This window comes from Ixodes scapularis, unplaced genomic scaffold (genome assembly GCF_016920785.2).
Source record: "Ixodes scapularis isolate PalLabHiFi unplaced genomic scaffold, ASM1692078v2 PGA_scaffold11__112_contigs__length_91849675, whole genome shotgun sequence".
Classification (NCBI taxonomy): Eukaryota; Metazoa; Arthropoda; class Arachnida; order Ixodida; family Ixodidae; genus Ixodes; species Ixodes scapularis.
Genome location: NW_024609837.1, coordinates 28,402,656 through 28,414,670, shown reverse-complemented (window position 1 = coordinate 28,414,670; position 12,015 = coordinate 28,402,656). Strand labels below are relative to the sequence as shown.

The 12,015-nt window shown below is 45.3% G+C and overlaps 1 protein-coding gene across 1 annotated transcript in view; it reads right to left on the bottom strand.

The window, feature by feature from the left end:
• LOC8052466 (E3 SUMO-protein ligase PIAS2) overlaps window positions 1–11,329 on the bottom strand; it is a 41,277-nt gene extending 29,948 nt beyond the window's left edge. Inside the window, exons 1-2 of the mRNA XM_029988882.2 lie at window positions 11,234–11,329; window positions 1,408–1,565 (exon numbers count right to left, since the gene is read on the bottom strand). Coding sequence (XP_029844742.1) covers window positions 1,408–1,565; window positions 11,234–11,257 — 182 coding nt within the window. The 5' untranslated portion in view covers window positions 11,258–11,329. The remainder of the gene's footprint in view (window positions 1–1,407; window positions 1,566–11,233) is intronic.
• Between the last annotated feature and the right edge of the window lie 686 nt (window positions 11,330–12,015).

Below are 12,015 nucleotides of genomic sequence, written 5' to 3'. Positions count from 1 at the left end.
TATACGTGCAATACCGGTCCAACCTTTCTTTGCCGAGTGTCGCGTCAGTATCGAGTTGCAATTGTAAAAGATCGGTCCCGAAGCGCTTACCAACAGCGCGAATACAGCACTTCATCAAACGCGCGCGTCCGCTCCGAGTGTGAACAGGTATTTACGTGGCTCTTGCTGACAGTTCAAACGTATCTTTTTTAACGTCGGCTCGCTCCTGCATCTCCGAGACCGCGAAAAACGCCGCGGCAAATTGTTCCCATCTGCACTTCCCAACAGGCATACCGGCGTATGGGACTAGTCCCATGCTGTCGCTGTAGCGCAACGTATCTCATTGAATTTCGCTCAGCTGCGATGCGGCGATGAGAGGCGCCGATTCAGAAAATACGTCGGTGACATCGGCGCAGTAAAACCCACCGGCGCACCCCAACTCGCTAACGCTCCCATCTCCTACTGCAGAGAGAACTTCCGGTTCCGGAAACATCGTACGTCACGGCTTGTTTTGCGGTCAAGAAAAAGTCGATATTTCATTAATTTTTTGTCTAGAAGTTAATAAACCGAGACGAAAACGGATGCCTGTTCGGCATTCAGTGAACATTGACGGTTTATTGTAAAAGTTATCTGGAAAAAGTAAGAAAGTCATTTCATGGTCCCTTTAAGTTTGGAGTGACGTAACAACATTCGATTTATATCATTTAATTAACATTTCGGTGTCTTTTCAAGCAAAAAAATTGGTGTCTCTGTCTCCACCAGGCTCTGGCTACGAGCGCAACAAGCGTTTTCAAAGGCTGAAAGCTCGCACTGAAGTGGAGCAGCTACTGCATTCTCAGCGCCGAAATGATGCGAAGTTAGCGCTTGCTACTGTCAGTGCCGGTTCAGCAATGCTAATGCATTGCGTATGTAGCCAAAAAAAAAGGAAAATGCGGGATCACATGCACAGGAGTGCTGATCAGGGTGTCTACCAAACTGCCTCTCTCAAATTACCCAACTTTTCCAGGATTTCCCCGAATATTTGGATTAGGTCCCCAACCATTACAAAAAAAAAAATGGAGAGGGTTGGGTTAAGGCCACCAATCGAGTTGTTCCCGTTTAATCTGGAGAATCGGGTGGTGGCGTAAGCTGCCCAACGATGTCTCACGCAACCGTTACTCCGCACGAAGGCCATCCATGCCACCGCTTCGTTGAGTGTAACTGCGCCCCCCCCTCCCCCCATCGCTTGTTTTCCCCGGCTCAGTCAACTTTTTTGACGCTTTCCCTCAGAGTTCCCCAACTTTTCCAGACGATTTGAAGCTCCCTCACAATTCCAGGTTCGTAAAAACCCTGGCTGATGTGGTGCAAACTCGGCGCTTAGTGCGTAGCGCTGACTAGGTGCTACGCCAAGTGTGCGAGGCCCCTGGTGAGGCTGAGAAAGAAACCCACTTGTGCAGCTCCCTGATCTTCATGAGGATGGGGGTGTTGTGCGTGCGAAGCAGCTCCAGTGCCCTGGCCTGCAGCTCCTGCTTCTTCCCAGACTTGTTGCGGCCCGCAAAACCGAGGAGCACCTGGAGCTCCGACACCCGGAAATTCAGGACCATTTGCTGCAACAGGGGAGCGCACACCACATGTCACCCTTCAGCGACGGCCACCCCTTTTTGACGCAATTGTTCTACGACGACACACCCTGCACGTGCTGAAGCACGTGACCGCACAAACCAGTTGCACGGGTTCCGAAGAATTCCATGCCTCTACTTTAGTGTAAAAAAATGCCGGAGGGAAGGAAACCTCCGCTCTTTGCTGAAGTGGAAAAGGTGTAAAGAGCTGTCTCTGAACTCTTAACCTGTGACTGACTACATAGTTGCACGCAGTGCTGTGGATTCACCTTTTGTACAATGTTTCGGTGACAGGACAGCCTCAAATAGGCACAAAACTGACGTTTGAAGTATATAACAAGAGGGTCCAGGTGAAGGGGTAATACCTCCTTCCCCTCCTCAATAACTGCCTGAGTTACGATCTCACCCCTCGACCTTTGGTAAACCCGCATAGGTATAGAACAATATAGGTGGCCTCCTATTAGGAAGCCAGAGTAAACAGAAGCCCAGCTGCACTCGCTGCACGGTCATTGCTTATCAACCTGTCAGGGGACGAAGCACCTCCACACAGCTTTGCACAGCTGTTTTAACTCAAGGAAGGCAAGTGCCGTTCCAACATGACTGGAGCTGCTTTCTAACCCCCACTGCAGGAGGTAGTCTGTATCAGCCACTTCGAGTATTTGTGCCCAGAGCTTAATTCAACCGATGAAGCAGGAAAGGTCAAAGCCCATACCAAAACAAACAAACAAACAGGACACCTGCACGATTGGGAGACATAAGAACAAGCTCGGGAGAGAGATCATTGAGGCATACAAGATAGCCCATGACGATCACAACATCGCTGCCCCTTCTCTCGCCTTGTCCAGAAATGAGATCAACTACCTGAAACCAGAGCTGGATTAGCCAAAGGGCGCTCTATCTCAATTTGTCAATAGTGTTTTTCTTTTTTTTTTTCTTTCTTTCTGAATTGTTTATCTTCCAGTGTATTGGGTGTAAATTTGTGTTTTTTTTCCGGGTGTATATAAATATATTAATTTCCGCATCTTCCTCTTTAGTCTCAAACGTTAGGAAGATAGCACTATTGAAGGAGACACCAGTAAATGTGTGTTGCTAGTTGAAAGAACTGTGCTGTCTGTCCTTGTCCTTAAGTGTTTTTATTCTTTCTTTGACTCCCATACCAAAAGTCTGAGACTGAGAAAAAATAAAGCTCTTGAATAACAGGTGCGGTAATGCACACAAAGGACCATAAAAAAAAAGAAAGCTGTTTACAACTTCCTGTAACGCCGAATTGGAGCGCAGCTCATGAGGAGGAGGGAAGGGTACTGAGGGGAGGGTATATTCCTCCTCTCTCCTCCTCCTTTGTGATCGTGCCTGCTAGTGAAGGAAAGGGCTCCGGTTCGAAGCCGGCCGAGGGACAAGAGATAAGAGTCTTTTAAAATCATTTTTCGGAGTAAAGAAAATTCGGATTCGTCCCCCCTGCTCATCCTCCCTGTTCCCCTCCTTTCTCCTCCTCCCCTCACGGGGGTCACGTGACCCTTGGAACTGGGGGGGGTCGCGAGACCTGGGGGGGGGGAGGTCACGTGACCTCACGGTTACGCCGACGGCGATGGCGACGCCGCTCCAGCCGGGAACGGGCGCCTAAGAGCTGCGCTCTAAAAAAAGCATGATCTACAATACTCCATAAGCATGATCCACATTACGAGTTCATTTCTGGAAGCCAACAAGCAAGCACTTGCTGCAAGATGCAGCCGAATTTTTCATTTTAATCTCGGGCAGAATCACAGAAACCCCTAAATCAGTTTTGTGTCCTTCCAAATCACCCGAGATTTTACCGGGATTTTGACCACTCCTGGTGCCCTTTTCAGTACCGACCGAATGATGTCACCAAAAAATAAACTTTGGTGAAAGTGAAGTCTTATCTGTCAGCTAGGCACACCGATAGGTGCCTCAAAGTATTTTATACATATAGTCAGTCGACCACCCAAGTCCGAGAAATCACGTATATAAAAGAATAATCAACCACCGATTAACACAGGTCCAAAAAAACATTTGTAATCTCTTGCAGAATAGAGAAGTGGGCCATAGGTGGTCAGAGACAAAACCGTCCCAGATGAAACTTGCGTCTTCACCTTCTGTATAGGTGTCAACGATTTCACAATAATTGTAATGAAATACATCAGCCCCTAAAGTATAACAACACCAGGAATACACCCGAAAATGTATTTCGAAACAGACATACAAAATACAGTTGAAAATTTGTATCGCGATGCAGAAATATAAATACATAATGTATTTCTGAAATACTATTGCGACACTGCCCAACCCTGGTTAGTGTAGAGAAGCTCTATACACGTGTGGAGACTGGACGGCGCAAAGCGGCCCCGTGTCGTGCAAGGCAAGCGCGCTCCTTGGACGCCTTATTTGTGGGTGCCATGTTCTGCGGTTGAAGTGCAAATGAGACTTTCTCAGAGCCTGTTGGAGCACGAGACGAAGTATGCAGAAAAACAAAACAATGAACCTATCTGGAAACGCCGGCGCCACCAGTGAGCGCACTTTAGCCAAGCCAAGTCGAGCTTTTGAAAGCTATAGCTGACACACGCTACCACCCGAACTGTGGCACGATTTTTAATCCATTCATGCATCCAGGCGAGCTAACGGGCTTCGCACGTCGTTGGGATGAGCTGCGTTTCTTTTTATTGGTGAAGGAAAATAAAATGTACCAACAAGATCAACCAATTCCCATAGCAAAAAAAAAAAAATAAAACATGGATAAGTGAGTGGTATTTGCTCTTTTGGCGTGTGGCTCACACGCAATGTCCCATTAAAAAAAAAAGAAAAAAGAATTATGGCCCAACCAGAACGATAGCACATCCAAAAAAGGGTAGTGGACCAACGTGCTGCATGCCAGGGTGTGACAACACCTCGAAAGATTGTTGCTTGTCATAGCATCTGTTTCCGAAGGATGAGAATCTTGAGAGAATAGTTGTGACACATCAATCGATGCCGTACACGAGGACGCAATGCGAACGTAGGTAATATGGTTCTCATAGGCGGTACGGCGGTACCGCCTATGAGATGATGGATCAGTGACCCTCACATTTCCCGTAACGCCTCACGCGCGCCACTTAAGGGTGCAAGCTATTTTCCAGAAAGCGTCCATTGGAATGCATGCAGCAGCGCCGAGCAGAACCCTGGTGCCAGCTCACAGCAAAAGAGAACCAAGAATTCAAACTTATATTTCGACCTGTTGCAGCAAAGCGAGTGTCTGCTTTCTTTTCACTTCCGCCACTCTTTCTATGGGGAAGCCTGGAAATCGCTCAAATTACGGAGTAGAGCGCCGCTGCCCACCTGAACACGCGACTTTTTCCCTCGCCGCAAGTTACGCGGAGGCACTCGAGGAAGAAGTTCGGATGGCACTGGTGTCCCATCAGTGAGGAGGCGACGGGCAGTTGGCCCGTCAACTTCCGTTGCTGGTGCCTGACCGGATATGGTTAGGCGCCAGCCATATAACGCATTCTGTGTTTAATATTGGGTTAGGCAAAATGTTTCCGCCACCTGATCTCATTCCCAGATATGTGCAGCACAAGTTAGGTGGTTAAACAGGATGGACATAATACGTTGAAATCCAGTGTGCCATACTTGGGTAGTAATTCAATTACAGTAATTAAATTACTGTAATTTAATTACTTTTCTTGGTAATTTGTGGTTGTATTTTATTACTTTCGGCCAAGATGAATTGTAATTTAATTACTTTCTAGCAGCAGTAATTGCGAAATTTCAGGCACAATTACAATTACTTTTGCAAAACTTTGCGGCACCGACAGAACCTCTCTGGAAGCCTCAGCGCTCTCACAAGCAGCCCAGCTCTCGGTGAAACACTCGCACACAGACACACACTTACAACATAAATAGTGTCGCATTGTTAGTTGTTTTGTTGCTTACACTGCGGGCTGAAAGACAATCCTCTTTGGAGCCTACCTCAACAGTGCCATGTTGCGCTGTCTGCTGTGCGAGCAGAAAACAATAGCGTAAACATGCCAAAATATTGAGAAAAAGAAATTGAGCTTTAGATTTCAGTTGAGCTAGGGAATTTTAATTGTCTATGAAGTTGTTTTTGTTTTTATTTGCCAGCTTTTTACGGTTTTCTTTCAGTATTGTCGCATACTTGTCTTTGTATTATTTTCAAGTTTATTTCTGGTTGGTTTTACTTCATATATTTTTTGCATAAGCATTTTGGAGGCTGACCTCGCACCTGTGAATATTGTTACCAATGATTCGCGAGCCCCAATTCGGTTCTTATATATTCCTAAGCCATTATAATTTCAAAGCAATGTAAATAATTTACAATATCATGATGTTTGTATGTGAATGCGGTCGTATTAGCGCATGTGGATTTTAGTTTTATATTACTTGTCGTAAAATATTCATATATGACTAATTGTCACATTTTTATTCCCGGGATAACAAAACTCTGTCAACGCAATATTTTCTTTAGCGATCTGGCATCTTCCAGCATATGAACTAATTTATTTTTTATTTATAGACAAATATAAGAACTGAGTACTTCATTGACTCAAACTGTCAAGTTCCATCTTGAATTTAACAAAATGCATAAAAGGAATGTAAAATACTTGACATTTATGCAGCGATGCTTAAGCCTCCTCAAACACTGGGGCAAGGAATGATAAAATATGTTGCATTCTACACAACTTGTTTAAAGCTGTATGGCCCAAATCGGGTCGCTCTCAGAAATAATTGTAAAGTAATTGCATTACTTTTTTAAAAGTAATTTGTAATTGTAATTAATTACTTTTCATGTAGTAGTAATTGTAATTAATTACTTTTCATGTAGTAGTAATTGTAGTTAACTGCTTTTGAAGCAAAGTAATTGTAATCGTAATTAAATTACATTTTGAAAGTAATTTACCCATGTATGCAGTGCGCAAACTAAGCCTACAATATAGATAGGATTCCATGTTTGCGGATAAATCTGGAAAATTCCAAAAAAACCCCACCGGTAAAATTTTTGTCAATCCGTATTTGTCCGATAAACTCGCAATATTAATGTGCGGTACTACACCCCCCCCCCCCCCCCCCCCAAAAAAAAAATAAAAAATTTACAATTAAGTTTCATCAGGGCGAAGGGTCGATGGTACTGGGTAAATGCCATCACACTTAACTTTCAAACCTTGAACCATCGTCCTTACCGCTTATCTCGTCAAAGTTCATTCAGGACAACAGGTCATTGTACTTTCGGGTCACCACCAAAGCTACTGTTTTGGTTTCCAGTTTTGGGCTAACTTTTTGTGCTTTGGAGGAAGGAGAGTTTTGTGTTTTCGTAACACTGAAAGCTATGAATCATAGAGATTGCATAAAATGGGGAACTTCTTTATTACATCCTTAACCACTTCACCTCGTGCGGCCGCAGGGTAGGTAGATAGAATAGAATGGGATGAATATGAGCTTCCCAGACTACCTTCAGGAACACTTGTGTACAATTTTTGCTGTGAAACAAATTAGTATTGCCAGTGGCAATGCGGCCAATGCCAAATTCGACTGAACAAATGTTATTCAATACAAGCATGTTTTATTCTTTTTTTTTGTCTAGTATATGTCTACACCCGAATGTTTATTGATTTTTCTTATTCTTTCTTTAATAGGAAACCCCACAAAATTAAACTCAGGATTTTAGAGAATTGGGAATGAAACAAAAATAAACTTTGCTACACTCAGAATTTTTGGCAAAAAATAAACTCAGAAAAACGCCCTCCAAATATGACGAAACACACTCCCGAAAACACGGAACCCTAAATATAGTGGAATATACAAATTTATAAATACGAGGAAAAGTGGAAATATTTTTTCTCTGCAGTGTTTATGGGAGACACGGTAGGCACGTAGGGTTGGGAAAATTTCCTCGAACGAGCGGTCAAGCAAACAAGGCAGCTTGCAGAGCTACACTTGCGTGCCGTGCCTTTTCCTGAGAGCGCTGCATGAAACTTGTAAGATACATGGCTGGATTCGGCTGAACCCTCTCAATCGGGCAGCAGCTTGCGCCACCTAGCGAGTGTTTCTTAGTGTCAACGCTTAATATTCATCTTCATTGGCGCATACATTGAGTTGCAAGACTCAGTTGGCCGAGTGCCAGTATGATGCTCCCCTTACTCAAATTTACAACCAGCTGCTGATAACTGGCAATGCAGCTACTAGACCATCCAGAAGTTTCTTTGGTACCCATGACAGAGGAATAGTGGTCTCCACTCAGAAGTTTCTTGCATTGCAGGTGTTGCTTTCTCTAGCCTCTCGGTAGCCTAGAAGCTCAACTGAGCTATGCGAACTTGACGCATGCAACAATATATATCAAAGTTGAGCCTTTTGATAGTGCTACTTCTAAATGTTCCGGAGGATTGATGGATATTGCTTAACCCTTTGCATTGAGCAGGCCAGTATTTTTAATTTTGAGTGTCAATGAATACATGAAACAAAATTAAGCCCCTATACAAATATCACTCCTAAACAATTCTGGTCGTGTGGCAGAAGTGCACCTTTGCAACCAGGTGTACACACTTTCCACCTTACAGACTAACCAAAAGATAACTACTTGTTTTTTTTCTCCCTTTATTCCCCCAGTTAAACAACCTCCATCCTATACCTCTTATTTCTTCGCTATCTTCGAACACCAGACCCTTGCCAAGTCAAGCCTGTCCCCGGCTACTGCTGAGTGAAGCCCCTTGCGGTGAAAATTCTTTTAGTAATCTCATCCTCTCTTTTACATGCTTCACACACTGCATCCATGGTTGGGACAGACACGACTAAGCCTTTTGAATTGGGCAGCGGGCTGAACCACCAAGCCGCCGTTTTCAACCTCCACAGCTCTACAAACAAACATGGTCTAAGGCTCCACAAAAGGTTGCCTTTAAGATGACTGACTACAAGAAGCTGATATGCTACTGTGGTGATTGCCTAAAAAGATTAATACATGTGAGACATTGCTTCCATTGTAACTGACCCTGAAAGAAATTATGCTATCTGTATATCTTTCATGCTCACCCTGTACATTACAAGAATGATAAGGCTTACACAATCAAAATCCCTAAGATTTAAATTCAGTAAAGCTTGTTATTTCGCCGACAAGCTGAAGCCATATGCTCAAATACTCAAAGAAAATGTAATGGATGCCAGTGGCAAGGTTACAAAAGTTGAACAAGTTAAGCAAACTTTAAACTATAATGCAGGGCAGGAACTTGGACTCTTTGCTCGAGTCCAGTTCGGCTTTAAGGAATGGCAAGTTCTTATATATACAGAATAAAAGAGGCCATTCAAATTCTACAGGGAACTGCCTAAAATTCTCGGAAGTGCTTAGCTACAACCATTTTCAAATTCGACGCCCCCAGGAGACGGCTAATGAGGAACGTGGCAAAACATACTTCAACAACCATACACATTCTCTTCAAGTTCTAGAGTTTTGGCGGCTGCTGCCCCCTTACCCAAAAGTGGATAACAACACAAAAAAGGATAGAGAAAAAAATGCTGAGGGGGCCCCAAAGGGAACAAAGAAGCTGCAAAGCTACCTTTAGGGAAGTCACCACAGAATGACAGTCGATGCAACAACAAAAGACCTCACTTCTGCAGGGTGCACTCTGAGGCCCACAAGACCCCTTCCAAAAAGGACCGGCCTCCATTCTTCGACCGCTGGAGGGGTTACTTTTTCTAGAGTGAGACTAAAAGTGCAGATGAAATTTAATACCTCAGTAATCAGCCAGTAGATAAGGAACGCGTTAAGCAAGGCAAGCACCAAACTCAGCAAACCTGAAGGGTGCAAACTGTAGATAATATTGCCTCCTACCAGAACACCCACACACCCCTTCGAAGGCAGACACAGCAGAAGATTACACTTCAATCACCATTACTAACATCCCTGCTGAGAGCAAACCGGCCAATGAGGACCAAATAGCTACTTGTCAAATCTTAATTCAATTTCCAAAACCGTTTCCAACAGATATGCATTTTTTTTTCGTCTACCTGTGAAAGCTTGATGGTTATTTCCACTTACTGATTTCTTCAAACTACGCTTTCTGCGGTGTTAAACTAACACAACAAACCAAACACTAAAAGCGCATTAAATAGTGGCATGGCCGCAAATGACGTCACATGCAAGCTATGTACACAACATCTGAACAGCTAGTATCTACAAGGTTCTTGAAAGCACAGGTATGTTTGCTCGCCCTAACGAGGCTTTTTGCGGAAGTAGACTTTGAATGCACTGAGCTTCGACAGTGCTACACAGAGCCTTAGAGGGAGGAGGAGGAGGAGGAGGAAGAAGGGGGGGGGGGGGCTATAACAGTTCTTTTCTGCATCCGTCACGCACCAGGCAGCGGTGGACCTTGCCCCTTTTTTTCGTGCCTCCTCTTCTGATAAGCCAGAGTGGCACCGTAGGAACATGGGAAGTCAGATGTGCTTCTCCGTGCGGTACAAGGAAAACGGAGGGCCGAGAACCCCAACGACAGTGTTTCCTTCACGTCTTTCGAAACAGCCCAGGACAAATACTGGATGTTCCAACGAGTCTAAAAAAACTGCGCCGTCTTCATCCGACTCGACTGACGACCGCTAACATGCGCCCACTAACCGATCAGCCGCTGATCTCGTAACTGACAGAAGCAATGTTATCCAACGATGCCGTACCAATCATAGCTACTACAGCGACTACCGCCGAAACCGTTGACGAGATCAGCACGTCAAGACGCCTCAATCAGCTGTCGTATGTGGCACACCCGCTGAAATGGTCGTCGGCAGCGACTTCGGGTCGGCCGTCCCCTACACAAACACTTCACGCCAGACTCAAACGCGTACCAACAAACAGCTTCTACCATCGTTCAATGACAGAAGACCGAGAGAATCGGCCAAAAAAATAAAACTTTTTTTTTTTTTTTTTTTTCATAATTCGCACGAATTTGTTGAGACACGGGAACGAAGCGCGCTCAGACAGTGATCACAGAACCTTCGTAAGATTAGCCGAAACGACGCATCGAATGGGCACCGGGCTACAAAGTCACAACGAACGCGCCAGAGTTCACCGCAGTCAGCGACGAAGAACGCAGTTTTGAGTGCCTTGGGTTGGCTGTGAAAGGCCGTCGTTCCGGACAAACGCTAGCGGCCCGCGCCAGGGCCAATGCGCGCTGGCAAAGGTCAAAGAAACGGGCCTTCGTCAGGTTGACGCGGACGATTTTACCGACGCCCGGGTGGGAAATCACCTGAGGTTCGAGGTAGTAAGCCGCGCAAGACGGCTGTTTCAAGGCGAAACTCGCCAACTGTCAGGGATTCGGGGCAAATCCCGACGTTCAACCATAAAGGTTCAAGAATGGCGTCAACAGTGACATTAATTGGATCGGTAGCGAGCTACGACACTCGCTTGAAATATCGTTAACGTTACGGCGACTTAAAACGGCTTCGACGAGATTTTCGATCCTGTTTTTCAGTTTAGCAGGAAAACGGGCTAGCGTCTAAAAACTTAGAACAATATCCGCGCTTAGGCCTAACAGACCCAGGAAGCTCTCGTTTTGACGGTAAGCCGTCGGTCTTTTAAAAATGACAATGTTACGCGAGCTGCACGAGAAGCTTCGCTACGCGACAGCCGCGAGGGATTGTTGCTGCGAACGTAGAAAGGTAGAAGGACTTACTCGGTATTCTTCAATATCCGACATCTTCCCATCGAATTGGGAGTGAGCAAAACGCAACACATAAAATTTATAAGAAAAATCGGAGCTCGCGCTGTGGTGGCGCCCCCTGGCGGGTTGTATGGCGCCTACGTTCCTCCGTTGCCTACGTCATGATCAGACGACGCGTGCTGCCGCCACTGCCCGCCAACTTTTCCAACTGTCGTTTTTAGAGTGCTTCTTTTACAAGCTAACATACATCGTTGGGCTGCACATTTCTATAAATATCTGCACTTGAGCACGTCCCTTTACCAACGGCGAGGCTCCAAAGACGTGATCGACTGTCTCCAACTTCGTTGTCCCGAGTTCGCACTCTGGGTCCGAGAAACATTTCCCGAAGCGCCGAAGGCGAAGGTTTAAGTTGTTTTTGCATTATATTTTATTATAAAAATAAATTATGTGGCAAAACTTTTTTTTTTTTTTTTGCCGAAGACACTTAAGATTGCTTACCTGTACGAATGCGAAAGCATTCCTACATGCAGCGCGCCACGTCCTCCTTTTTCATACGGCGCTCCGGCGGTGACATCGCGCTCCCTCACTGCGCAGGCGCGGCCACGCATGGAGAATAGAAGGGTAGGAGAAGGCATGACGTCGGCCGCGTAGCCTCCACAAGCCATGCTCCCTTGACGCCTCGCCTCTTTCTCATTTTCCTCCTTACTCTCCTCACTTACCATGCCAACGTGACCACATCACGTGACCGTAGCTAGACTTCGTCTTGCTGTGAGGTACTAGAATACACCACAGTC